Raw genomic sequence first — 27,618 nt, 5'->3', positions numbered from 1 at the left:
AAGGGACTCCCAGTTGCCCCCCAGTGCCCTCGGGATTCCCTCCCAGTGTCCCCAGTACCTCCCAGTGCCCCCCTGACTCCCGGTGCCCCCCCAGGACCTCCCAGTACTCACAGGGAATCCCAGTCTTCCCAGTAACTTCCAGTGTCCCCAGGGAATCCCAGTGCTCCCAGTGCCCCCCAGTGCTCCTAGGGAATCTCAGTACCGCCAAGGAATCCCAGTACCTCCCAGTATTCCCAGTGCCCCCAGTACTTCCGAGTGCTCCCAGGGAATCCCAGGATTCCCAGTACTCCCAGGGAATCCCAGTACCCCCCAGTGCCCCCAGGGAATCCCAGTACCTCCCAGTATTTCCAGTGCCCCCAGCACTTCCGAGTGCTCCCAGGGAACCCCAGCGCTCCCAGGAAATCCCAGCGCTCCCAATACTCCCACGGAATCCCAGCGCTCCCAGGGAATCCCAGTGCTCCCAGTAACCCCCAGCGCTCCCAGGGAATCCCAGTGGCCCCAGCACCCCCCAGTGCTCCCAGGGAATCCCAGTATTCCCAGTACTCCCAGTGAATCCCAGCGCTCTCGGGGAATCCCAGTGCTCGCGGTACCTCCCAGTGCTCCCAGTATTCCCAGTGCTCCCGGTGCCCCCCGCCCGGCCGTACCCGCTCCGGGTCGCGGCCCTGCCCCGCTCCCGGCCCGCCCGCCAGGGCCGCGGCGCCGGCCAGCCGCAAGCCCCGCCCCCCGTCTCCCATTGGCCCCCCGCCCCGCGTGCCCCGCTCCCATTGGCCAACGGAGGGAAAGGGGGCGGGGAGAGCACCGCCTCCTCACCCTTACCCCCCTTACCCCGCCCGCCCCGTCACGTGACGCGCGGCCACATGACCGCAGCCCCCTGCGATGAGTCCGCCAGGCCTCAGCCCGGGGGGGGGGCGGCTCGACCCGCACCCCAGGGCGGCCACTCTCCGGGGCACGGGGCCCTGTGACCCGCCCCCCCCCCAGGGCAGCCCCCCCCAGACCACACTCAAGCCCCCCCCATCCTTCCCAACCCCCCCCGATACCCCCCAACCCCTCCCCACCACCCCCCCCAGCCCCTAAAAACACTCCCAAAACCCCCTCCACCCCCCCAACCTTCCCAACCCCCCGCCAAACCCCTGCAACCCCCCCCAACCCCCCCATGTCCCACCTCCCCAACGCCCTTTAAATCCCCTCAACCTCCCCCAAAACTCCCGCTGCCCCCCCCAGCCCCTCTGACCCCTTTAGTGTCCCCGAAAGCCCCCCCAGCCCCCCCCGAACCCCTTGCCAAACCCTTGCCCCCCCCAAATCCCCTCCAAAGCCCCCTAACCCGCCCTCCAGCCCCCCCCATAAATGCCCCCCTCCAAACACCTTCATCTCCCCCCCCGAACCCCCCCAATCCTCTCTGAACTCCCCCCCGCCAAACCCTCAAGACTCCTGAGTCCCCCCTGAACCCCCCTCCAACCCCCCCAAACTCCCAACCCCCCCAAACCCCCCTCCAACCCCCTAAAAAGCTCCCACCCCCCAAGTCCCTCCCAACCCCCCCAAAAACTCCCACCCCCCAAGTCCCTCCAAACCCCTCTAACCCCCCCTCCAACTTCCCAAACCCCCCAAACACCCCTCCAACTCCCCCAAAACCCCCTAAACCCCCCTCCACCCCCCCAAAACCTCCCACCCCCCAAGTCTCCTCCCCCAAACCCCCTCTAACCCCCCCAACCCCCCATAAACTCCTCCCCAAGCCCCTCCAACCCCCCCCAACACCCCTCTAACCCCCCCAAAACCCCCTCCAAAACTCCCAACCCCCCCCAAACACCCCTCCAGCCCCCCCTGAAACCCCCTAAACACCCCTCCAACCCCCAAAAAACCTCCCACCCCCCAAGTCTCCTCCCCCAAACCCCCTCTAACCCCCCCAAACCCTCCCCAAACTCCCCCCCAAGCCCCTCCAACCCCCCCCCCCGAAACCTCCACAAACCTCCCCCCCCCCAAGCCCCTCCAAACCCCCCCCCCCGTCCTCCCCCGCCCCCTCCATAACCCCCACCCCCCCATCCCCCCAAAACCAGAGGCCATTCCGTCCCCACGGACCCCCACGATGGCAACGGTGGTGGTGGGGGGGACACAGACACATCCCAGGGCTTTATTGCCAAAGAGGGGTGCCGGGGTGATTTTTTTGGGGGGGTTGGGGGGGGGGGGTTGTCTCAGATGGCCGACTGCTCTTGCCGGAAGGGCTCGGTGGCCGGCGGGCGGTCGGTCTCGGTGGCCATGGCGGCCTGGCGCAGGACGGCCATGTGCTCCTCGGCGGCGGCCAGCGAGCGCTCGACCCAGTGGCGGGCGGCCGGCTGGCGGCAGGCGCTGCGGGTCACCAGCACCAGGTGGCTGACCGACAGCAGCAGCGCCGCTGCCCTGTGGAGGGGGGGGACGGGGAGGGGGGGGGCCATGTCACCTCATCACACACACCCCCCCCCCCCCCCACCCCCAGGGATGGCAGCACGGCCACCCGCCCCGCGAGGCGTGCCTCAGTTTCCCCACCCGCAGCGCTAAGGGTGTGGAGGTGTGTCCCCCCCACCCCACCCCCGCGGTGTTTGTCCCCGGTTACGTGGCACTGGTTGTCCCCGTTGTCCCCCTGCCACCCACCCATGGGTGTCCGTCCCCACCGTCCCCACCCCCCCCCCCGGGAGTGTCCCCCTGTCCCTCCCCGTCACCTGGCGTCCAGCAGTTTGGGGTCCAGCGGCGGGTACATGGATCTCACCACGTCGTCCACCCTGACGGTGGGGATGGCGTTAGCCCCCGGGGGGACGCGGCGGTGACACCACCACCCCCCCCCCCCACACACCGTCACCCCAGCACCCCCCCCCTTGTCACCTGGGGCTGATGCGTTTGGCCACCACGATGATGTCACCCAGGCTGGCCGGGGACTTCACGCGGGTGCCCGAGCCCATGGTCATGGCCACCAGCTTCTCCGTCAGCGTGTGGCAGATCTGGGTGGGGGGACAACAGGAGTGGGGCCAGGGGGGGCGCCTGGTGCCACCAGTGCCACCAGTGCCACCATTGCCACCAGCGCCACCAGTACCACCAGCACCAAGGGTACCTCCAGTGCCAACTGTCACCAGTGCCACCGGTACCACTAGTGCCACCAGTACCACCAGTGCCACCAGCGCCACCGGTATCACCAGTGCCAACATTGCCACCAATGCAACCAGTGCACCGGTGCCACCAATGCCACCATTGCCACCAGTACCACCAGTGCCACTGGTACCACCCGTGCCACCAGTATCACCAGCGCCAACATTGCCACCATTGCCACCAGTACCACCAGTACCAATGCAACCAGTACCATCAGTGCAACCAGTGTCACCAGTGCCACCAGTACCACCAGTGCCACCAATGCAACCAGCGCCACTGGTACCACCAGTGTCAACGTTGCCACCAGCACCACCAGTGCCAACATTGCCACCATTGCAACCAGTGCCACAGGTACCACCAGTGCCACCATTGCCACCAGTGCCACTGGTACCACCAGTGTCAATGTTGCCACCAGCACCACCAGTGCCACCAGCGCCATTGGCACCACTAGCGCCACTGGTACCACCAGTGCCAACATTGCCACCAATGCAACCGGTACCACCAGTGCCACCAGTGTCACCAATGCCAACATTGCCACCAGCACCACCAGTACCACCAGCGCCACCAGTGCCTTACCTTGAGGATGGCGATGCAGTGGGACACCAGACCCCTGTGGAGAAGGAGGAGGGCGTGAACCCGGGGTGGACCCTCCTGTCCTTGTCCCCCCCGTCCGGTCCCCCCCCACCTGCCCACCCCCCGTGTCCCCCACCCCCCTTGGGGACATTCCCAATTGAGGACCGTCTCCTCTTGGCACCACGCCTTGGCGACCCCCACATCTCTGCCCCCTGCGTCCCACGCCGGGGGGGATGTTGGCGCTGCGCGGGGGTCCCCAGCGGCGATGGCGGGGGACACGGGGGACACTGCCGAGGGGGGGGGACACAGGCTTACGAGGCGTCCTCCACCCAGTCCTCGTTCTCCAGGATGGCCTCGATGTGCGGGTTGGTGATGACCACGTCGTCCAGCTCCAGCTCCGAGGGCTCCGAGGCCGGCTCCGTGCTCCCCATCAGGTCCACGATGGGTCTGTTGGGGGGGACAATGGGGACATCCCTGGGGGGCGGGGTGTCCTCCTCCTCGGGCCACCTCCTGGGGCTTCTGCCCCCCGGCTCTTCCCGGTACCCTGCTGATGCTGGACGCGTCCCCAGCACCGTCCCCTTCATGATGGTGGATGTGTCCCCACCATTGCCCACGGCGTTTGGGGTCCCTCCCCGCGCCCCCCACCCCCCTCGCCCGGTGGGGACGGGGACGCTGCCACCCCCGGGGGGGGGGGTGTGACTCACTTGGTGTCATAGTGGTGCCGCAGGTCCTTGGGGTGGCAGTACCGCTGCCGGCACACCACCACCAGCGCCACCAAGGACGCCAGGAAGATGGTGGCCAGCACCCCGATGGCCACGATGACAACGGTCTCCATGGCTGGTCCCCACCGCTGGAGGGGGGGCGGGGGGGGGGGGGGGGGCTCAGGCGGCTGGTGCCATCGTGGCACAGCGGGATCTGCGGGGACAAGGGAGGGGTCAGGAACCCCGCCGATGCTCTGCCCCCTCCGCCAGACCCCAAAATGCCCGGCCAGGACCCAGTGTCACCCACAGATGGACTCCAGAGGCGGTGTCACCTGGGGGGGGGGGCACGGGGACAGCAGGGGGGGACTCCAGAGGTGGTGTCACCTTGGGGGGGGAACACTGGCGGGGAGGGGGCACTGGGGGGATTCCAGAGGCAGTGTCACCTGGGGGGGGGGGACGGGGACAGCAGGGGGGGAATCCAGAGGTGGTGTCACCTGGGGGGGAACACTGTGGGGGGGGAGGATGACGATGACACAGTGGGGGGGACACCTGGGGGGGACACCGGGGGGACTCCAGAGGCAGTGTCACCTGGAGGGGGACACTGGGGGAATCCAGAGGCAGTGTCACCTGGGGGGGGGAACGACACTGGGGGGACTTCAGAGGTGGTGTCACCTGGGGGGGGGACACCGAGGGGGACACCGGGGGGACTCCAGAGGCGGTGTCACCTGGGGGGACACACTGGGGGAATCCAGAGGCAGTGTCACCTGGGGGGGGGACACCGGGGGGGGAACGACACTGGGGGGACAGACCCCAGAGGCAGTGTCACCTGGGGGGGACGGCAGGGGGACTCTAGAAGCCCTGCCCCACAGGGCCATGGGGACCCCAGAAGCCACTCCCCATGGGGCTGCAGGGACCTCTGGACCCTGGTCCCTATGGGCTAGGGGGACCCCCAGAGCCAGTCTCTATGGGGCCATGGAGACCCCCAGAGCCTGGTCCCTATGGGGCTATAGGAACCCCCAGAGCCGGGTCCCTGCTGGGACCCCCAGAGCCCTGTCCCTGTAGAGCCATGGGGACCCCCAGAGCCCAGTCCCTGTGGGGCTCCGGGGACCCTCGGAGCCCGGCCTCTATGGGGCTGTAGGGACCCCCAGAGCCCAGTCCCTATGGGACCCCCAGAGCCTGGTACCTATGGGGCTATGGGGACCCCCAGAGCCACTCTCTATAGGACCCCAAGACCCTGGTCCCTATGGGGACCCCCAGAGCCCGGTCCCTAATGGGACTCCCTGAGCCTGGCCTATGGGCTACAGGGACCCCCAGAGCCTGGTGTCTATAGGGCCATGTGGACCCCCAGAGCCTGGTCCCTATGGGGCTACAGGGACCCCCACAGCCACTCTCTATAGGACCCCAGAGCCTGATCCCTCTGGGGACCCCCAGAGCCTGGTGTCTATAGGGCCATGTGGACCCCCAGAGCCTGGTCCCTATGGGGCTATAGGGACCCCCACAGCCACTCTCTATAGGACCCCAGAGCCTGATCCCTATGGGGACCCTCAGAGCTCAGTGTCTATGGGGCTGTAGGGACCCCCCCAGAGCCAGTCTCTATGGGGCTATAGGGACCCCCAGAGCTGCTCTCTATAGGACCCCCAGAACCTGATCCCTATCGAGCTGCAGGGACCCCCAGAGCCTGGTCCCTATGGGGGGGCTGTGGGGACCCTCAGAGCCCGGTGTCTATGGGGCTGTGGGGACCCCCAGAGCCCGGTGTCTATGGGACCCCCAGAGCCTGGTCCCTATGGGGGGCTGTGGGGACCCTCAGAGCCCAGTCCCTATGGGCTATAGGGATCCCCACAGCCACTCTCTATAGGACCCCAGAGCCTGATCCCTATGGGGACCCTCAGAGCTCGGTGTCTATGGGGCTGTAGGGACCCCCCAGAGCCAGTCTCTATGGGGCTATAGGGACCCCCAGAGCTGCTCTCTATAGGACCCCCAGAACCTGGTGTCTATAGGGCTGTAGGGACCCCCAGAGCCTGGTCCCTCTGGGGACCCCCAGAACCTGGTGTCTACAGGGCTGCAGGGACCCCCAGAGCCTGATCCCTATGGGGACCCTCAGAGCTCGGTGTCTGTGGGGCTGTAGGGACCCCCCCAGAGCCAGTCTCTGTGGGGCTATAGGGACCCCCAGAGCTGCTCTCTATAGGACCCCCAGAGCCTGGTCCATATGGGGACCCCCAGCACCGTCCCAGTAGTGCCCCGAGCCCCCGTCCCCCCCCCAGACACGTGGCCATGCCAGGCCCAGGGGCCACCAGCCCGGGGGGCCGAGCCGGCTGGTACCACCACCCCCCCCCACACACCCCCGCCGCCAATGCCACCGCACGGGACAGACAGCGGGTGCCCACCCTGGGCTGGGGGACACACATCACACACACACTCACACACACTCACACACGACACCCCCCCACACCCCCCCCCCCAATGCTGCCGGGGTGGGGGGCACCCAGCCCTGCCCCCCCCCCTACCTGCTGCCACCGCCGGGGCTGGGGACACGGGGACGCTGTCACTTCCGCACACCGGGCGTGCGAACGCCGCCGGCTCCCGACCTTTACACCCTGACTAATGCCTGCCCCCCCCCAACCACCACGGGGAGGGGGGGGGGGGAGTGCCAGAGGTGCCCCCCCCAACCCCTCCAGCCCCCCCAGCGCATCCCCCCCCCCCACCTTTTCTTTTCCCCCTAAATCCCACTGAATTTTAAGCCAGGTTTAGTGATTTGGCTTAAATTCGCGCTTGCCCCCGCCTCCCCCCCCCCCCAAAGGCTGGGGACAGCGGAGGGGGGGGACACACATGGTGGCCCTGTCTGCCCCCCCCCCCCCCCATCCCTTTCCCACTGCGATTAATGCCTTAAGAGGGATTTTGGCCACCAAAGCCGGTTCTGCGCCGTAACCCCTTGGTGCCTGGTCCTGGGGGGGGGGTGTGGGGTGTGTCTGTGTGTGTGTGTGACAGCCCCGGGGGGGTCGCCAGCTCCTGCCTCTTGGCGGGGGGGGGGGGGGGGGGTGTGTCCCTTCCCCCCGGCCCCGTGGCGGGGGTCCCTGCTGACGGTTGGGTTGGGGTCGGATCCCACCTGTGCAGCGCCAAGCGATGGCGGGGGGGGGTCATTGGCAGCATGGGGAAGTAGTGGGGGGGGGGGGGTGTCTGGGGGGGCCCTGAGAGAGGGGGGTCGCTTCTGGGGGGGGTCTGGGTGGGCCCTGTGAGGGTGTGGGGGGGGGAGCTGTTGCTGGGGAGGGGTCTGAGGGGGATCCCTGGGAGGGTCTAGGGGGTGTTTTGCTGCTGTGGGGGGGGTTCTGTGGGGGCCCTGTGAAGCTCTCGAGGGGGGAGTTGTTGCTGTTGGGGGGGTCTGGGGGGGTCCCTGTGAGGCTCCGGGTGGGGAGTTGTTGCTGGTGGGGGTCTGGGGGGGCCCTGTGAGAGTCTGGAGGGGGCTTTGTTGCTGGGGAGGGGTCTGGGGGGGCCCTGGGAGGGTCTAGGGGGTGTTTTGCTGCTGCGGGGGGGTTCCGTGGGGGCCCTGGGAGGCTCTCGCGGGGGGGTGGGGAGTTGTTGCTGTTGGGGGGGGGCTGGGTGGTCCCTGTGAGGATCTTGGGGGCGGAGTTGTTGCTGGGGGGGAGTCTGGGGGGGGGGGCTGTGAGAGTCTGGGGGGGGCTTTGCTGCTGGGGAGGGGTCTGGGGGGGGCCCTGTGAAGTTCTCGAGGGGGGAGTTGTTGCTGTTGGGGGGGTCTGGGGGGTCCCTGTGAGGATCTGGGGGGGGGCCGGTGTTGCTGGGGTGGGCTCTGTGGGGGCTCTGTGAGGGTCTGGAGGAGGAGGTTGCTGCCGGGGGGGGCCCTGGGGGACCCTGTGAGGGTCTGGGGTGTGTTTTGCTGCTGCGGGGGGGGGGTGTCCATGGGGGCGCTGTGAAGCTCTGGGGGGGAGGTTGCTGCTGGGGGGGTCTGGGGGGCCCGGTGAGGGGTTCTGGGGGGGGCTTTGCTGCTGCCGGGGGGGGGATTGGGGGGTCCCTGTGAAGCTCTGGGCGGGGAGTTGTTGCCGCGGGGGGGTCTGGAGGGGCCTCTGTGAGGATCCGAGGGGGGGGGGGGTGGGGTTCGCTGCTGTGGGGGGTCCGTGGGGGCCCTGTGAAGGTCTGGGGGGTGTTTTCTTGCTGGGGGTGGGGGGGGGAGATTCCGTGGGGTCCCTCTGAGGGTCGGGGGGGGGGTGTTTGCTCCTGGGGGCGGGTCCCTATGAGGCTCGGGGCGGGGGTGGGGGGGTCGCTACTGGTGGTTCGACGGGGCCCCCGGTCCTTCCTGCACAGCCCCGGTTGCGGGGGGGGGGAGGGGGGGGGACACGACGCCACGGGAGTGTTGGGGGTCCCGCATGGCCCTCGGGGGGGGTCCCAAGAAGGGAGGGGGGTGTGTGTCTCTCTGGGGGGGGTCCTGCATGACTCTAGGGGGGGGGCATCGGTCCAAGGAGTCCCCTACAGAGCCCAGGGGGGCCCGTAGGGCTGGGGGGGGGGGGGGGGCGTTCCAGGGGGTCCCAAGGGGCTGAGGGGCGGGGGGGGGGGGGAATGGTTGTGGGGGTCCCGCACGGCCCCGGGAGGGGGGGGGAATGACGCCGGGGGTCCCAGGAGGGGGGGTCGCTGTCGTCCCCCCCCCCCCCCGCCAACCCGGCTCCCGTCGGGTCCCTGCCCCTGGACACCCCCCCCCCACCCCCCCCGCCCCCGATCCCCGCCCCCCCCCGCCCCGCACCTGGAGCCGCTCGGCGCCGGCCGAGCACAAGATGGAGCCGGGGAGGGGGCGCGGAGCGGGGCCGGCAGCGGGGGCTCTGCCCGGGCTCTGCCCCCCCAACCCTGCCCCGGCCCCGCCCCCGCCCCCGCCCCCGCCCCGCCCCGCCCCGCCCCGCCGCCTCCTCCCCCGGGGGGGGGGTGTCAGTGGCCCAAAGTGGCCCGAAGTGGCCCGAAGTGCCTCCGCTGCGCCCCTGAAGCATCCCGGTGTGGCCCAAAGTGTCCCCTTTGTGCCCCAAAATATCCCCGCTGCGGCCCAAAGCGTCTCCGTCCTGTCCCCTCCTGTCCCAAAGGACCCCTGCTGCACCCCCTCGCGCCCCAACGTGTCCCTTTGTGCCCTCAAGTGTCCCCTCGTGTCCCAAAATGTCACCGCCCGCAGCCCCGAAGCATCCCTTTGTGCCCCAAATGTCCCCGCTGCAGCCCAAAGTGTCCCCGTGGTGTCCCCTCCTGTCCCAAAGTACCCCTGCTGCACCCCCGTGCGCCCTAAAGTGTCCCCGTCATGTCCCCTCGTGTCCCAAACTGTCACCATCGCAGCCCCGAAGCACCCCTTTGTGTCCCAAAGTGTCCCCATCGTGTCCCCTCCTGGCCCAAAGTACCTCCATGCATTCCTGAAGCAACCCCCTGCACCCTAAAGTGTCCCCAAATGTTCCTGCTGCAGCTCAAAGTGTCCCCGTGGTGTCCCCTCATGTCCCAAAGTACCCCTGCTGCACCCCCGTGCGCCCTAAAGTGTCCCCGTCATGTCCCCTCGTGTCCCAAACTGTCACCATCGCAGCCCCGAAGCATCCCTTTGTGTCCCAAGATGTCCTCACTGCAGCCCAAAGTGTCCCCGTGGTGTCCCCTCATGTCCCAAAGTACCCCTTGTGCCCCAAAGTGTCCCCTTGTGACCCAAAGTGTCCCCTCGTGACCCAAAGTGTCCCCTCGTGTCCCAAACTGTCACCACCGCAGCCCTGAAGCATCCCTTTGTGTCCCAAAATGTCCCCTCTGCAGCCCAAAGTGTCCCCCCTGTCGTATCCCTTCGTGTCCCAAAGTACCCCTGCTGCACCCCCATGCGCCCTAAAGTGTCCCCTTGTGCCCCAAAGTGTCCCCCCTGCATCCCAAAGGGTCTCCATCATGACCCTTTGTGTCCCAAAGTGTCCCCATTACATCCCAAAGTGTCCCCACCGCACCCCAAAGTGCCCTTGTTGTGTCCCCAAGTGTCCCCCCTGCATCCCAAAGGGTCTCTGTCATGACCCTTTGGTCCCCTTGTGTCCCAAAGTGTCCCCCCTGCATCCCAAAGTTGTCCCCTCTACATCCCAGCCACCCCCACCCTGTCCCAAACCCCTGTCCCATGGTGACCTGCCCTCCTTGTGTCCCAAAGCATCGTCACCGCGTCCCAAAGCATCCTCCCATCCCTGCCATGCCCGTCAGCATCCCCGTTATGTCCCCAAGCCTTTCAGTTGTGTCCCTCACTGTCCCTTTTGTGCCCCGTGACTGTCCCACCTGTGTCCCAAATTGTCTCCATCGTGACCCAAAGTGTCCCCACCCCAGAGGGGTGACTCTGGGTGACGGGGGCTCACGTCCCACTGCCACCTGCTCCCCCCCCGCTGCCGCTTTCAGCACCCAACCCTGCTGTCTGTGGTGACACCCGCGGTGACACCTGCAGTGACATGGGGGTGTCGGTGCCAGCCGGGAAAGGTGTCCCAAAGCCCAGGGGACACGGTCACCACGGTGGCCTGCAGTCTCACCCCTCTGGGGACGCTGCCGTCCCCTCCTCCTCGGGGGGGGCACATCTTGTCCCCGAAGGCCACCAGGAGCCAAGGGGCATGGAGCCCCTGCTGTACTGATGGTGTCCCTGGCGATGTCCCCATGACGTGCCACCGACGCCTCGTCCTCGCGGCTGAACGGGCTCTTTATTCGGGAATACGGCGGCTCGTGCCGGACGCCGGCTCCGGCCATGGCACAGCCCGGCTTCTCCCTGCCGGCCCCGCCGGTGGCACCGTCCCCGCGGGCACTGCCCGGCCGTCACCTCTGCCGCTGGCCCCGCCGGGGACCGCGGGGCTCCATCGTGTCCCGCCCCCCCAAACCCCACGCACCCCCTGGGGTTCAACCTCCCCGGCGGGAGCGGGTGGCAGCGGAGGATGGGGTGCTCGGGGTGTCCCCAGCTCCGGCGGCCGGCCCTCGAGCCGCGTCCCGAGCGAGCCGGGCCACCGCGCCGCCTTTCATGGAACCCGCCGTTGCCACCACCCATGGTCCGAGGTGACACGCGGCCGAGTCCTTCCCCTGAGATGCTGCTCCTTCATGTCCCCGGTGCTGGGCTTGTCCCTGCGCATGTCCCCGAGGGGTTTTTAGCCATCGGGGAAGATGTAGCCGTACTGGTTGAGGATGTGCTCCACAACCTGGTTCTGGAAGACCATGTGCATGGCCATGTTGCCCTCCTCGCTCGCCGGCCGCAGCAGCGTGGGGCCGAAGACGATGGCGATGCTCTGCACCGACATGCGGTTCTCCTCCTTGTACTCGATCACCCTGCAGGGATGAGGGACGGTGTCAGCCGGCACGTCCCCAACCCCAGGCGTTGTCCCCTTTCCTGCCAGCGGGTTGGGTTTGGGGGGGACTGAGGCAGGTGTCACCTGGAGAGGTGGCGGAAAAGGACCTTCATGGTGTCGTGGTGGGCGGGAGGGAGGGAGAACACCAGGTCACGGATGCACCGGCCCCGCCTGGTCGGGTCCTGCATCTCTGTAAGGGGAGGGAAGACATGATGGGATGCCGGCGCCAGAAGCTGGAACATCCATCCCTATCCCATTCCCATCCCATCCCCATCCCTGTGCCCATCCCACCCCACCCCCATCCCCATCCCACCCCATCCCTGTGCCCATCTCATCCCATCCCCATGTCCATCCCCATCCCATCCCTATGCCCATCCCACCCCATCCCCATGTCCATCCCATTGCCATCCCCATCCCAACTCATACCCATCCCATCCCCATTCCCATCCTGCCACCATCCCATCCCATCCCATCCCATCCTGCCACTGTCCCATCCCAACCCATTCCATCCCTGTACCCATCCCATTGGCATCCCCATCCCATCCCATCCCCATCCCCATCCTGCCACCATCCCATCCCATCCTGCCATTCTCCCATCCCAACCCATCCCATCCCTGTGCCCATCCCATTGCCACCCCCCATGCCAATCCCTGTGCCCATCCCATTGCCATCCCCATCCCATCCCAAACCCCACCCTGCCACCATCCCATCCCCATCCCATCCCCATCCCTATGCCCATCCCATCCCCATCCCATCTCATCCCTGTCCCCATCCCCATCCTGCCACCATCCCATCCCCATCCCATCCCATCCTATCCTATTCCATCCCCATCCCCATCCTGCCACCATCCCATCCCCATCCCTGTGCCCATCCCATCCCATTCCCATTCCCATCCCATCCCCATCCCTGTCCCCAGGCCTCACTGATGGCAGCGATGAACTTGTCGAAGTGGCCGAAGGGGACAAGCGGCTCCGGCAGCTCCCTGAAGAAGAGCTTCAGCGCCCCGGTGACAACGTGGATGTCCTCCCAGCGCCCATCATCCAGGTCCAGGTGCTCGTCTGCGGGGCCGGGCAGCACCTCAGATGGGTCCCAGAGCCTCGGGGACGGGCGAGGGTCCCCGTCCCTCCCTCCCTCCCCAGCCAGATCCCTGTCACCCTGCCCTTGGTGGTGGTGGGGGTTATGTCCCATTTGTCACCACCGGTGACCTTACCGTGCTCCACTTTGTAGCGCAGTTTCTGGATGGTGGCCAGGTTGCCGCTGACCCGGTACAGCCCATCGATGTCCAGACCTGGCAGAGGACAATGGAGATGGGGGTGTGGGGGGAGGGCGGGGGGGGGGAAGCTCCTGGTTAACCACGACCTGCCCCGGGATGTGACACCAGCCACCACCGTGGAGCTCTGGTTTCCCAACGTGTCCCGGCTGTCCCCTGGGAGATGCCCGCAGCCTGGTGGCATGTGGTGACAATGACCGGTACGGCCACGCTGGTGCCCGCAGCAGCCAGCACCGGGATTCCAGGGAAAACCCAACCATCACATTTAAGCTTTCCCCAGAGCTGTCCCCATCCCGGTGTCCCTCAGGTTGTCCCCCTTCCCCGGGTGGTACCTCTCCTCTCCACGGTCTGGATGCACTGCAGGACGAAGCGCGGCACCGTCCCCCGCTCCCGCTCGCACAACGCTTGCAGGGAGCAGCCGAAAATCTGATCTGGAAGAACCAACAGGGACTTGAGCACGGCTGGGGGACACCGTGGCGGGTCCGGGGTGGGGGACAGGGCTGGGGACATGGCAGGAGGGCCCCTCCCCATAAAGGGTGGCCGGAGGTGATGGGACATGCTCAAACCCATCACCGTGATGTTGGGTTCAGGGTAGGGCTTGGTCCCCCAACCTTCTGTCCCAGCTCCATTCCCAGCTGTCCCCACCCACCTTCCAGCTTGGGGACACCCCAAGGGGGCACAGCCCCATCCTCAGCACCCACCCTTGATGCAGCCCCATGCTGGAGAACCCTTCCTTGATGCAGTCCCATCTCAGGACCCACCCTTGATGTAGCCCCATGCTGGAGAACCCTTCCTTGATGCAGTCCCATCTCAGGACCCACCCTTGATGTAGCCCCATCCCAGCACCCACCCCTGAAGGTCCCACCACGAGGAACTCACCCTTGATGTAGCCCCATCCCAGCACCCACCCTTGATGTAGTCCCACCACGAGGAACCTGCCCTTGGTGTAGCCCTATCCTCAGCACCAACCCTAATGTAGCCCCATGCCAGCACCCACCCTTGACGTAGCCCCATCCCGGGGAACCCATCCTTGATGTAGCTCCATCCCAGCACCCACCCTTGATGTAACCCCACCATGGGGAACCCACCCTTGATGTCGCCCCACCCTGAACACCCACACTTGAAGTAGCCCCATGCCGGGGAACCCACCCTTGATGTAGCCCCACCATGGGGAACCCACCCTTGATGTAGCCCCCTCCTTGGCACCCACCCTTGATGTAGCCCCGCTCGCGCAGGGACTGCAGCGTCGGCCGCCTCTGCAGGAACTTGCGGAGCTTGTTCCGGACTTTGCTGGAGTCGCTCTCGCCGCTGGCACTGCCCATCGCCTGCCCGGCTGCTGGTGGGGACAGGGCACATGTCACCACGGTCCCAAGGGACCGGGGTGCTCCTGGCATGTCCCACCACCATGGGGTGCTGGGGACACCACAGGGTGGCCACCCCCTTGCCCGGTGGGTGGTTTTGCCGGTGCCACCCCAGTGCCGGTCGCCGTGCCGGCATGCCCGAGCTCACCTGCCCTCTTCTCCTCGCTGCCCCCCAGCTTCTCCCGGGAGCCGAATTCAGCCCCGCTCTCAGCGTCCTCCTCGCCGGGGAGGTCGGTGGCCTGGGGAAGGGGCAGCGTGAGACCCCCCCGTGCCCGTCCCCAGGGTGGCAGGGGGGCGGGGGGGGACGGCGGGCGCCTGCTCACCAGCCTGCCGATGCTGTCGGCGATCGCCTTCTGCCAGGCGGCGATGATCTGCTCCGAGTCGTGCTGGATGAGGAACTCCGAGCCCTCCCGCGTCTTCAACTGCGGGAGCCGGGGGGGGCAGCGGTCAGGGCCAGGGCCACCGGGCTGCCCACGGAGTGGCCACAACCGCCCAGCTTTGGGGGTCAGGTTGTGGCTGAGAACAGGGCCCAACTCATGACACAGATGCCCCCAAGTATTGCTGTTTGCCGGCGAGCCAGGGTGGCTGGAAACCTTCTCTCCGTGCGAAGCCCAAGAGGAAAAACCCCTCCGGGAGGGGGGATGTCCCTTGGTGACTTGTCCCATAGGGAAGGGACAGTGGCCAGCAGCGCAGCGTGTCCCCTTTGCTCCCAGCCCCGGGATGACCCCCATCGTCCCCACCACCACCGACCCCAGCACATCCCCTCCGCCACCGGTGGGATGAACCGGGCAGGTGCTGGCATTGCCACCAGTGGACCCTGCCGGGTGGCCGATGTCCCCCCCACCCCCCGAGCTGTCACCGGGCTCACCTCCAGGACATGCTTCTTGCTGGACTTGTCCTTGCCGGCCCAGGCAAGGGTGGCCCCACGGAGCTCCACCGTGTGCTCGGGGGTGGTCAGGGTGCTGGGGTGCCGCTGCGGGAGCAAGGGGACGAGGGTGGCACCGCTGGCACCCACCCGGAGGGGACAGGGACACCGGGGTCCTGCTCTGAGCTGGGGGGCTGCGGGCTTTCCTCCTCCAGACAGGCAGGAGTGGCAAAAGTCCCCTGCGGGACATCTCTGTCCCCTCCCATGGTGTCTCTGCGGGACCAGGACACGGTGCTGCCGCCGTGGGGTGGGTGTCGTGGCCACCAGCTCGGGGACAGCTGAGCCCTACAGCCACCAACACCCCGTGGGACATCCCCGGCCCTGCCCGGGGACGCCGGGGGGGTCTTCAGCTTTGGGGGTCCCTCTTGGTGACGGCGCGGCGCAGGGGCAGCGTTCCATGGGGAAAGGGCGGCCGGGTGGCTGTCCCCGGGGAGGGGACTGTCCCTTGGGGTTCCCACAGGGGAAGAACATCAGACCCCCCCCTCCCCGGTCTCCCCACGCCATGGGTTTTGGGGTGCTCTGGCCACGCTCCCTCCATCCCCTCTCCATCCCCGTTTTCCAGAAGGGGCCCCCTGCCCCGGGACAAAGCCCTGCACCCACGTCCCAGCGGTGGGGCCACCACCGTGTGTGTCGTGTCCCCCCACCCCCCCAACCCCGGGGTGTGGGTCCGCCCCCTCTCCTTCCCCTGCCGCCGTCACCGCAGGGTGTTGCAAGACCCACGGCAGCTTCTGCATCCGGGCGGCGGGTGCCGGAGCTGGGGGGGGAAGATGGGTGCCGGGGGGGGGGGCTGGGGCTGGCCTGTGGGTGCTGGCCTCGTCCTGCAGGTGCTGGCCCCATCACGTGGCTCCTGGCTCCTTCCCATGGGTGCCGGCCCCATCCCGCGGGTGCTGACACCGTCACGTGGATGCTGGCTCCGTCCCATGGGTGCAAGCCCTCTCCCGTGGGGTGCTGGCCCCGTCTCACGGGTGCTGGCCCCATCTCATGGGTTCTGACCCCGTCCCATGGCTCCTGGCTCTGTTCCGTGGATGCCGGCCTCTTCCCGTGGGTGCTGGCTCTGTCCCATGGGTACGAGCCCTCTCCCATGGGTGCTGGCCCCATCCTGTGGGTGCTGGCCCTGACTCACGGGTGCTGGCCTTGTCCTATGGGTGATGACCCTATTCCATGGGTTCTGGCCCCATCTTGCACTTGCTGGCCCTGTCTCACGGGTGCTAGCCCCATCCTGTGGGTGCTGGCCCCATTTCATGGGTGTTATCCCCATCCCATGGGTGCTGGCCCCATCTCATGGGTGCTGACCCCATCCGGCACTTGCTGGCCCCATTCCACAGGTGCTAGCCCCCATCCTGTGGGTGCTGGACCTGTCCTGTGGGTGCTAGCCCCATTTCGCGGGTGCTAGCCCCATACCACAGGTGCTGGCCCCATCCTACAACTGCTGGCCCTGTCCTACAACTGCTGGCCCCGTCCTACAACTGCTGGCCCCATCCTACAAGTACTGGCCTCATCCCACGGGTGCTGACACCATCATGTGGATGCTGGCTCCATCTCATGGCTACAAGCCCTCTCCCATGGGTGCTGGCCCCATCTCATGGGTGGTGGATTCATCCCATGGGTGCTGGCCCCATCCCATGGGTGCTGGCCCCATCTCAGGGGTGATGACCCCATCTGGCACTTGCTGGCCCTGTCTCATGGGTACTAGCCCCATCCTGTGGGTGCTTGCCCTATTTCACGGGTGTTAGACCCATCCCGTGGGTGCTGGCCCCATCCTACAACTGCTGGCCCCATCCTACAGGTGCTGGCTGTGTCCCATGGGTGCTGGTCCCATATCACGGGTGCTGGTCCCATATCACGGGTGCTGACCCCATCCCATGGGTGGTGGCCCCGTCCCATGGGTGCTGGTCCCATATCACGGGTGATGGTCCCATATCACGGGTGCTGACCCCATCCCGTGGGTGGTGGCCCCGTCCCATGGGTGCTGGTCCCATATCATGGGTGCTGGCCCCATCCCGTGGGTGGTGGCCCCGTCCCATGGGTGCTGGCCCCATATCACGGGTGCTGGCCCCATCCCGTGGGTACTGGTCCCATATCACGGCTGCTGGCCCCATCCCGTGGGTGGTGGCCCCGTCCCATGGGTGCTGGCCCCATCCTGTGGGTGGTGGCCCCGTCCCATGGGTGCTGGTCCCATATCACAGGTGCTGGCCCCATCCCATGGGTGCTGGCCGCACCGAGGCCGTTGGGGCTCTTACCAAGGCTCCGGCAGCCGAGTGCTTGGAGTCCTTGAAGAAGGTGAGGATCCCCCCCTCCAGCACCGTCCAGGAGGAGCTCCAGTTCTTCCTGGGGAGCAGAGCGGGGTGGGGTGGGGGGGGGTGTCACGCCAGGGGACAGCACAGCTCCTGTCCCCTTCGCTTCCCTGTGGGTCCCTCCTCCGGTGGCGGGGGACAGCGGGACGCACTTACCGGAGCCGCTTCCCTCTGTCCACCATCTTGGTCCGGTTGAGCACTCCGGCTTTTTCGAGGCTTTTAAACTGGAAGGCGAAGGGTGGAAGGTTGGTGGGGGCGGGGGGGTTTTCAGGTTTGCCCCCTGCCCTCCCCGGTGCCGGGTTGGGGAAGGGCAGATGGGTGCTCACCTTCTCCTCCTTGAGCCCCAGCGCCGGTGACACGGTGCCGTGCCAGGCAAAGTGCCCGCTGTCCTGGCTGGAGCTGCTGCTGGCCCGGTGGTGGCGGCCACCGGCTGGCACCTGGGAGGGGGGGAGGGAGCGGGTGATGCCCGAGGTGTCCGTGCCGGAGGGTGGTGGGTTTCGCGCCCCCTGCACCCCGGAGGCCCTGCCCTCCGCATTTGTGGCCCCGTGAGGGTGCTCATCCCCTGGCAGACACCCCTGTCACCATCTTTGTCCCTGTCCCTGTCCCCATCCCCTTCCCTGTCCCTGTTCATATCCCGTCTCTGTCGCCATCCCTGTCCCCATCCCCATCCCCGTCCCTATCCCCATCCCCATCCCTGTCCTCATCCCCATCCCTGTCCTCATCCCCACCCCTCTCATCCCCATCCCTGTCCCTATTCCCATCCTCATCCCCGTCCCCATCCTCATCCCCAGCCCCATCCCCATCACCATCCCTGTCCCTATTCCCACCCCTGTCCCCATCCTTGTCCCCATCCTCATCCCCGACCCCGTCCCCGTCCCCATCCCTGTCCCTATTCCCATCCCCATCCTCATCCCCGTCCCTATTCCCACCCCTGTCCCCATCCCCATCGTCATCCCTGTCCGTATTCCCATCCCTGTCCCCATCCTCATCCTCATCCTCATCCCTCTCCCCGTCCCCATCCCCATCCTCATCCCTGTCCCTATTCCCACCCCTGTCCCCATCCTCATCCTCATCCCTGTCCCTATCCCCATCCTAATCCCTGTCCCTATTCCCACCCCTGTCCCCATCCTCATCCTCATCCCTGTCCCTATCCCCATCCCCATCCTAATCCCTGTCCCTATTCCCATCCCTGTCCCCATTCCCATCCTCATCCCTGTCCCTATTTCCACCCCTGTCCCCATCCTCATCCTCCTCCCTGTCCCTGTCCCCATCCCCATCCTCATCCCCGTCCCTATTCCCACCCCTGTCCCCATCCCCATCCCGTCCCCGTACCGTGTCGGAGGTGAAGTGCTCGGGGCTGAGCAGGGCTCCCTCGGGGTGGCCGTGCCCGTACCATGCCGGGGGTGAGCCCAGCTCCTCGGAGCGCCTGGGGGACAGACAGAAAGCAGCCCCTTGCTCGTAGGAGCCCACGGGCGAGTAGTCCTCCTCGGGATAACCCTCCAGCTCATCTGGAGACAGGTCGGGATAGTCCGTTTCCGGAGTGGGGGGCTGTAGAGAAGAACCAGGTCAAGAACTTGTGCCCCATCAAGAGCATCCGCATCCCCAAGCCATGGCCAGCCCAGGTGGGGGCTGCCCCAGTGCCATCTCCATCTCCATCTCCATCTCCATCATCTCCATCATCTCCATCATCTCCATCATCTCCATCTCCACCATCTCCATCTCCATCTCCATCATCTCCATCATCACCGTCTCCATCTCCATAGAATCACAGAACGGTTTGGGTTGGAAGGGACCTTAAAGCCCACCCAGGGCCACCCCCTGCCCTGGGCAGGGACACCTCCCACCAGCCCAGGTTGCTCCAAGCCCCATCCAACCTTGCCTTGAACCCCTCCAGGGATGGGGCAGCCACAGCTTCTCTGGGCAACCTGGGCCAGGGGCTCACCACCCTCAGAGGGAAGAATTTCTTCCTTAGATCTCACCTAAATCTCCCCTCTTCCAGTAATTTAAAACCCTTCCCCCTCGTCCCATGGCTCCCCTCCCTGCTCCAGAGTCCCTCCCCAGCTTTCCTGGAGCCCCTTGAGGGACTGGAAGGGGCTCCAAGGTCTCCCCGGAGCCTTCTCTTCCCCAGGCTGAACCCCCCCAGCGCTCTCAGCCTGTCCCCACAGCAGAGGGGCTCCAGCCCTCCCAGCATCTCCGGGGCCTCCTCTGGCCCCGCTCCAACAGCTCCGTGTCCTTCTGCTGTTGGTGCCCCAGAGCTGGAGGCAGCGCTGCAGGGGGGTCTCCCCCGAGGGGAGCAGAGGGGCAGAATCCCCCCCTCGCCCTGCTGCCCACGCTGCTGGGGATGCAGCCCAGGCTGCGGGGGGTTTCTGGGCTGCCAGCGCACGTTGCCGGGGCGTGTTGAGCTTCTCACCCACCAACACCCCCAAGTCCTTCTCCTCAGGGTTGCTCATCTCCATCTCCATCCCCATCCCTGTGTCCATCCCCATCTCCATCTCCAACTTGGTCTCCGTTTCCACCTGTATCTCCATCTCCATCTCTGTCTCCATCCCCAACTCCATCCCCATCTCCATTTCCTTGCCTATGTCCATTTCTATCTCTGTCTCTGTCTCTTTCTCTGTCTCGGTCTCCATCTCCATCTCCATCTCCACCTCCATCTCTGTCTCCATCTCTGTCTCCATCTCCATTTCTATCCCCATCCCTATCTCCATTTCATCTCCATCTCCATCTCTATTTCTATCCCTATCCCTATCCTCATCCCCATCCCTATCTCCATCTCCATCCTCATCCTGTCTCTATATCTATCTCCATCTCCATCTCATCTCCATCTCCATCCCTATCTGCTTCTCCATCTATTTCCATCTCCATCCTCATCCCTATCTCCATCTCCATCTCCATCTATTTCCATCTCCATCCTCATCCCTATCTCCATCTCCATCTCCATCTCATCTCCATCTCCATCTCCATCTCCATCTCATCTCCATCTCCATCTCCATCTCCATCTCCATCATCTCCATCCCCATCTATTTCCATCTCCATCTTCATCCCTATATCCATCTCCATCTCCATCCTCATCCTGTCTCCATATCTATCTCCATCTCCATCTCATCTCCATCTCCATCCCTATCTGCTTCTCCATCTATTTCCATCTCCATCCTCATCCCTATCTCCATCTCCATCTCCATCTCCATCTATTTCCATCTCCATCCTCATCCCTATCTCCATCTCCATCTCCATCTCATCTCCATCTCCATCTCCATCTCCATCCCCATCTATTTCCATCTCCATCCTCATCCCTATCTCCATCTCCATCTATCTCCATCTCCATCTCCATCTCATCTCCATCTCCATCTCCATCTCCATCTCCATCTCCATCTCCATCTCATCTCCATCCCTATCTGCTTCTCCATCTATTTCCATCTCCATCCTCATTCCTATCTCCATCTCCATCTCCATCTCCATCTATTTCCATCTCCATCCTCATCCCTATCTCCATCCCCATCTCCATCTCCATCTCCATCCCCATCCCCATCTCCATCTCCATCTCCATCTCCATCTCCATCTCCATCTCCATCTCCATCTCCACCTCCATCCCCATCCCCATCTCTATCTCCATCTCCATCCCCATCCCCATCTCCATCTCCATCCCCATCTCTATCTCCATCCCCATTTCCATCTCCATCTCCATTCCCATCATCCCCACGCCTTGCTGGGTGCTCACCCTCTGCTCCATGGGCCCGTACCGCGTCACCCCAGGGTACATATCCTGGGAGCTCCTTCTGTCTCCTGCATGGGGGGGGTCCCACGACGTCTCACCTGTTACCGAATTATAGAAAAAAGCCTGTCCGCTGGCTTCGTCCGTGTACTGTTCCCACTCGGAAAAGTCCGGGCTGTGGGCGAGCGAGGAGGCGGGAGAGGCGACGGGACTCACTCCATCTTCTGCCTGCCCAAAGGGACAATCCCACGTGGTCTCGCCCGTCACTGGGTTATAATAAAACAAACGTCCACTGTCCGTATCCGTGTGGGTTTCCCAGTCCGACACGGAGCTGCTGGTTTCCTCCGGGGCCGAGCCGGCGGCTGCGGCTTCTTCCTGCAGCTCCTGGATGTTGAGGTAGATGGGGGCGGGCGGCTCCTCCGGCTCCTTGCGCACCTGGAGTGGGGGGCGGGGGACACGGGCGGGTGACTCGGGTGCTGCGGTTGGTGATGGGTGGCCATGGGGTGGGGATGCTGGGGACGTCGATCCTGGGGTGTCCCCACCGCGGTACCCGGGCTGGGTGAGGGGGACGAGGAGATGGGTCCTGCCCTGCCCCACCTGCTGGGGTGTCCCTCTCCCCGAGACACCCCCTCGCACGGGGCAGGAGCTGCGAGTGACGGGACGCAGATGGCCGGGTGGTGGAGGAGGGCGCCCGCAGCACCCGCAGCACCCGCAGCACCCGCAGCACCCGCAGCAGGGCAGGGAGCTGGCAGGGGATGGGGGTCCGGCCTGAGCACGTGGGGAGGGTTTGGGCTTGGGGCATCGTGGGCATCCGCAGCACCAGCACCCGCATCGCTGGTACCCACGTCACCCGCTGCACGGGGGACATCGGCATCAGCACCCCAGAGCTCCCACCCGCATCATGGGCACCCACATCATCGGCATCAGCACCCCTTGCACCCGTTCCTTCCTCACCCACATCATCGGCATCAGCACCCCGGAACTTGCACCCACATCATTGGCACCCACATCATCGGCACCCACATCGTCGGCATCAGCACCCCTTGCACCCATATCTTCCTCACCCACATCATCGGCATCAGCACCCCAGAGCTCCCACCTGCATCATGGGCACCCGCATCATCGGCATCAGCACCCCAGAACTTGCACCCACATCATCGGCACCCACATCATCGGCATCAGCACCCCTTGCACCCATACCTTCCTCACCCATATCGTCGGCACCAGCACCCCAGAACTCGTACCTGCATCAACAGCACCCGCATCATCAGCATCAGCACCCCAGAACTTGCCCCCATATCATCGGCACCCACATCATCGGCATCAGCACCCCTTGCACCCGTACCTTCCTCACCCGTATCATCGGCACCAGCACCCCAGAACTCGTACCCACACCGTCGGCCCCCACATCTGCACCCCCACCGTCGGCACCCAAACCGTTGACGCCCCCAAGGTCCGCGCCAACATCTGCAGCCCCAACACCGCCCGTCACCCGCACCCCCGGCCCCTGCACCCACGTCACTGGCGTGGGCACCCCCCAGCACTGGCACCCACACCCACACCGCCTGCACCCGCGCACCGGCACCCCCAACACCAGCACCCCCAACATCAGCACCCGCATCATCAGCACCCGCATCATCAACACGTCCATCATCGGCACCCCCAACACCGACACCCCCAACACCAGCACTCCCAACACCAGCACCCGCATCATCAGCACCCCCAACACCACCACCCCAAACATCAGCACCCGCATCATCAACACCCCCATCATCAACACGCCCATCATCAGCACCCACATCATCAATACCCCCAACATCAGCACCCCCAACACCAGCACCCGCATCGTCAACACCCCCATCATCAGCACACCCATCATCAACACCCCCAACACTAACACTCCCAACACCAGCACCCGCATCATCAACACGTCCATCATCAGCACCCCCAACACCGACACCCCCAACACCAGCACTCCCAACACCAGCACCCGCATCATCAGCACCCGCATCATCAGCACCCCCAACACCACCACCCCAAACATCAGCACCCGCATCATCAACACCCCCATCATCAACACGCCCATCATCAGCACCCACATCATCAATACCCCCAACATCAGCACCCCCAACACCAACACCCCCAACACCAACACCCCCAACACCAGCACCCGCATCGTCAACACCCCCATCATCAGCACACCCATCATCAACACCCCCAACACTAACACCCCCAACACCAGCACCCGCATCATCAACGCCCCCATCATCAGCACCCCCAACATCAACACCCCCATCGTCAACACCCCCAACACCAACACCCCCATCAGCAGCACCCCCAACACCAACACCCCCATCAGCAGCAGCAGCCACACGGCCAGCGCCCTGGGACACCTCCGGCACCCACCTCACTGGCACCCCCAGCCCCAGCACCCGCACCCCGCCGGCTGCCGAGACCGACAGCCCCATCCCCACCTCCCAAAATCAGGCCCCGAGCACCCCCAAGACGTCTCCCTGGCTGGCCCCCCCTCGGTGGGGCTGCTCGGGGTGGGGGACACGTCCCCTGGGGGGGGGCGGTGGCGGCGGGCGGGTGTCACCACCCTCCTGTCACCCTTTGATCTCCGCAGCTTTACAGCCCCTGGGCCTCCATCGACGCCCGCGGGGACAAAGTTTCCCAGACCCGGCCCTTCCCGTCACCCTGGGGTGGGGGGGGGAACACGGCAGGTGGCGTGTCGTTGGGGACACCCCGGAGCGGAGCGGGGACAGCGGACCCCATCACCCTCCCCCCCGCCACCCCGTGACCCCCCCGGCCATGGCGAGCGGGGCCGGAAACCCAGTGCAAGAGGCCACCGTCCTCTGGCGGGACAAAGGGTGACGATGGGGGACGCCCGGCACGGGGACCCCCCCCCCAAGCACCTTCCTCCCTCCCACGGGGGCTGCCCCGGGGGTGTCTCCCCCCAACCCCAGCGGGGGGACTGGGTGCCCCTCGACGCTTTGGGACGGCCGTTTGTCACCCGCCCGGTGCCACCTCCGCGGCGTGAACACCCCGGGGGGAATCCGGGAGGGAACTTGGGGGTGGTGGTGGTGGGGGGTGACCCCAAAACACTCCCCCCACCCCCCTTGTCCGGGTGCACCCATGGGTGCTGCCTACCTTCCCCAGGTGCAGCAGCCGCGACACCCGGCTGCGGGAGCGCTGCAGGGCCCCCGACACCCGCTCGCCCATCCTGGGGGGCTGCGGGGGGGGATGTGCGGGTGACAGCCGTGGGGCGGGGTGGGGGGGGACACCGAGAGGCTCCGGCGACGCCGATGGCGCCCTGTGCCGGGCCCCGCGTCGGCCGCGCTTCCTGCTGGGGTTCGGGGAGCGGAAGAGCCGCCTCCGACGGCGTTTGGCCCCCGGGGGCGGAATTGGCTTTTTTTGGGGGTTGTTGTCACCTTGTCACCCGCCACCCGCCACCCGGCAAAGCCGAGGCCCACCCAGCCGGGAATCGCACCGGGGGCGACGCCGCCGTGGTGGGGATGGCGGCGGGGGGGTGTGTGTGTGTGTGGAAAAATGACCCCCCCCAGAATTTGTATCTTGGCCCCATCCGCCATCGTGCTGCGATGCCGGGGAGGAACGGGGTGGGGGGGATGGGGACAAACCAGGGCGGGGGAACGTGTCACCCCGACCCCGGGGTGGCCGCGTCCCGGCAGCCGGGGCGCTGGGAGCACATGGCGGCCGTGCCGAAGCCGCCGCCGCCGCCACCCCGGCGCTGCCAACGGCGGTTGGGTTTGGTGGCACCCGTTGGGCCGGGGCAGGGGAAGGGGAAGGTTCCGGCCATGGCAGCGGGATGGGGACAACGCTGGGGGTGGCTTTGGGGGGGTAAAGAGCACCTGGGGGGGTAGGGGGGAGTAATCCAGCACGGCCAAGGTCACAGGGTGTAAAACGGGGTGTAAAATGGTAAAAAGGGGTGTAAACCTCAGCCCCCCCCCCCCCCCCCCCCGCCACAACGCTCCCTTTCCTCTGCCAACGTCCCCCCCCCCCCGGGGTGACACAGCCCCCCTCGAAGTGGGGGACACCGGGGCTGGGGGTGCTGCGGGTGCCTGGGGTCACCCCCAAGGAAGGTGGTGGGGGCGGGGTGGGGGACACACACACAAGGACACAGGATCCCCCCCCCTCTGCCATCGCCCTCTCGCCCCGCTGCGCCCCAGCCGGTGTGGGTGGCAGGTGGGGGGCGGGGGGGGGGGGGGGGAACCCCCCCACCCTTGGGTGCCCCCCATAAGAGGGGTGCAGCGGGGAAGCCCCGGGCTGGGGGGGTTGGGAAGGGCCCCTTCGCTACTTACTGGCGTGGGGCGAGCGCGGGTTTTTGGGGTGGGGGGGTGCCCGCCCTCGGGGTGCTGCCAGCACCCACCTCCGGGTGCTGCGCCCAGGTGAGACACCCGCCCCGCAGGGAGGAGCCCCCGCGCCGCCCTGTTAACCCCTTTCTGCCTCCTCCCGTCCCGGGGACGCCGCCGGGACGGGGCACAGGACCCCCCCCCCGAGGGACCCTGGGTGGCACCAAGACCCCCCCTCCCCGTGCCTGTCCGGGACCGCAGGCACCGCTGGGCCCTGCACCCCGTGGGACGCTGCTGGGGGGGGGGGGGCGCTGGGAGAGCCCAGGGACGGCCATGAGGGTGGGGAAACTGAGGCACGGTACGGGGGGGGGGGCCGAGCTGGGAAGGCGCTTGGAGTGGGTGCTCAGTGGGGGGGTCGCTCACCCGCCCCCCGCCCCCAAGACCGTAATTACTGGCAAACCTGTCTGGGGGCAGGGGGGGGTGGCCCACAGGCTGCCCCCAGCTCGGGGGGGGGGACACAGGGGGTCCCAGCGGTGGCAGGAAGCCCCTGGGGGCCACCCACCCTGTGCCGGGGGACGTGGGGTTGTGCCGAGGGGGGAGACACGGGACGTGGAATCAGTCGAGGGACGGCAGCGTCCTGCCCCCACCCCCCCCCCCGCCCCAGTCCCCCCAGCGCTGCCTTTGGGGACGGCACCGGGGATGTCACCGTACCTGAGCCTCATGGCCGGACCCCGGCCACCTCCTGGCCACGTCCCTGTCCTTGCCGGGGCCGTAGAGAGTCTCGGAGCGGCTCTTGCCAAGCGGGCGAGGGTGTCCGGGGGGGTCTCCGCGCCACCCCACGGCGCTGGCGTTGCGTGGCACCGGCGTCACCCGTGCCAGGTCATCCAGGGAGTGCGAGGGGCGCACGGGCTCGGCGGGGTGGGGGGTCAGCCTGGGGGGCACCCGGAAAGAGCTGAGAGCTGGCAGCGAGTCCCTCTGGGGCACCGACTCCCTCCTGGTCACCAAGTCCCTCTGGGCCACCAAGTCCCTCCGGGGCACGGAGCATCCTCCGGCCGGCTCCTCCGTCGCGGCGGCACCGACGAAGCGATACTCGTAGGCTGGTGGCTGCTGGGGGACGAGCGTGGCCGGCTGCGTCCCGGCGTGCCCCGGTGGCGGCGGCGGCGGCGGCAGCGGCGGGGGGTCGAGAGGGGCCGGGGAGGCGATGGGGGGCAGCTCCTTCACGTACTGGGCAGGGATGTAGAAGGGCCGGGCGTCCCCGCTCCTCTTGACGTGCCACCAGTGGTGGTTGGTCCGTTTCAGCAGGACGTAGCGCTCGTTGGGCTTGATGGAGACCAAGGTCCCGTCCTTGGCTCGGTACTCGAAGCCGTACTCCACCAGCACCAACGCCTCCTCCGCCGGCACCGCCGCCTCCATGGCCTCCCCGGCGCCTCCGCCTGCGGCAGACGGGACGGGGAAGGGGCTGATGGCGGTTCCCAACCCCTCGGGGCACGCGGGGACCCCGGGGGGAGCCGAGTTTGGGGGTCCCCATCGAGCCCCAAGCCCATGCGGGCGCTCCCCGACCCACCCCAACCCACCCCAACAAGGGTCACCGCTGCCGTCTCGCCAAACCCCCCGAAGCCACCGAGCCCCGCGTCCCCAAGCCCCCAAAGCCCCCCTCCACCCCGTGTGCCCAGATCTCACCTGGGGCCGGCGTCGGGGTGCAGGCGGGGGCGGTGGGGCGCGCGGCAGGTCCCGCTCGTGCCCGCGCCGGGCTGGTCTCGACTCGCCCCGGTTTCCTGCCAGCGCCTCGCCGAAGGACGGGGCCGGGCTCTGCGCCGCCGACGTTGGGTGCCCGTCCCCCGCCAGGCCGGGGGGGAAAGGGGCGGTGGGGACCCGGCCCGTTTCCTCCCCTCCGGGTGGGAGGGAAGGGACGATGGCGGAGGGGACCCGCTGGGCGAGGAAACGGCTCCTCGGGAGGTTCCTGCCGCAGGAAGGGCCCTGCCCCGCGGCTCAGCCGGGATCTGCGCCGCCGCCGGATCCGGCACGGCCTCCCCGGGCAGGGGGATGGGACCCCCACA

General features: G+C 66.9%; 3 protein-coding genes across 4 annotated transcripts in view; all 3 read right to left on the bottom strand.

Moving 5' to 3' along the window:
- Window positions 1-734, bottom strand: part of GRN (granulin precursor) — a 14,150-nt gene extending 13,416 nt beyond the window's left edge. The window contains exon 1 of the mRNA XM_074561868.1: window positions 591-734. Within this exon, the coding sequence (XP_074417969.1) occupies window positions 591-734 (144 nt within the window). The remainder of the gene's footprint in view (window positions 1-590) is intronic.
- A 1,359-nt stretch (window positions 735-2,093) lies between these two features.
- Window positions 2,094-9,233, bottom strand: TMEM98 (transmembrane protein 98). Of its 2 annotated transcripts, none has more exons than XM_074561978.1 (7): window positions 9,133-9,233; window positions 4,389-4,599; window positions 4,000-4,131; window positions 3,688-3,721; window positions 2,851-2,966; window positions 2,691-2,750; window positions 2,094-2,391 (listed from the first exon to the last, which is right to left on the bottom strand). In XM_074561978.1, the coding sequence occupies exons 2-7, from the start codon at window positions 4,517-4,519 to the stop codon at window positions 2,187-2,189; spliced, it is 678 nt and encodes a 225-aa protein (XP_074418079.1). In that variant the 5' UTR covers window positions 4,520-4,599; window positions 9,133-9,233; the 3' UTR covers window positions 2,094-2,186. The 2 variants fall into 2 exon arrangements, with proteins under 2 accessions (XP_074418079.1, XP_074418078.1); XM_074561977.1 differs by lacking the exon at window positions 9,133-9,233 and adding an exon at window positions 6,890-7,519.
- Window positions 9,234-11,354: 2,121 nt separating this feature from the next.
- ARHGAP27 (Rho GTPase activating protein 27) lies at window positions 11,355-27,427 on the bottom strand. Its single transcript, XM_074562266.1, is given in 18 exon segments — window positions 11,355-11,669; window positions 11,774-11,879; window positions 12,613-12,747; window positions 12,900-12,977; window positions 13,292-13,390; window positions 14,170-14,295; window positions 14,469-14,559; window positions 14,644-14,742; window positions 15,189-15,293; window positions 17,486-17,573; window positions 17,696-17,763; window positions 17,866-17,976; window positions 18,872-19,087; window positions 21,258-21,337; window positions 21,340-21,352; window positions 21,468-21,686; window positions 26,273-26,994; window positions 27,242-27,427. Coding segments are annotated over 17 exon segments (2,514 nt in total). The 5' UTR covers window positions 26,975-26,994; window positions 27,242-27,427; the 3' UTR covers window positions 11,355-11,491.
- Window positions 27,428-27,618: the final 191 nt, after the last annotated feature.

This window comes from Larus michahellis, chromosome 18, assembly GCF_964199755.1.
Source record: "Larus michahellis chromosome 18, bLarMic1.1, whole genome shotgun sequence".
Lineage (NCBI taxonomy): Eukaryota > Metazoa > Chordata > Aves > Charadriiformes > Laridae > Larus > Larus michahellis.
The sequence above is the reverse complement of the archived record's forward strand: the minus strand, read 5'-3'. Positions and strand labels throughout refer to the sequence as shown.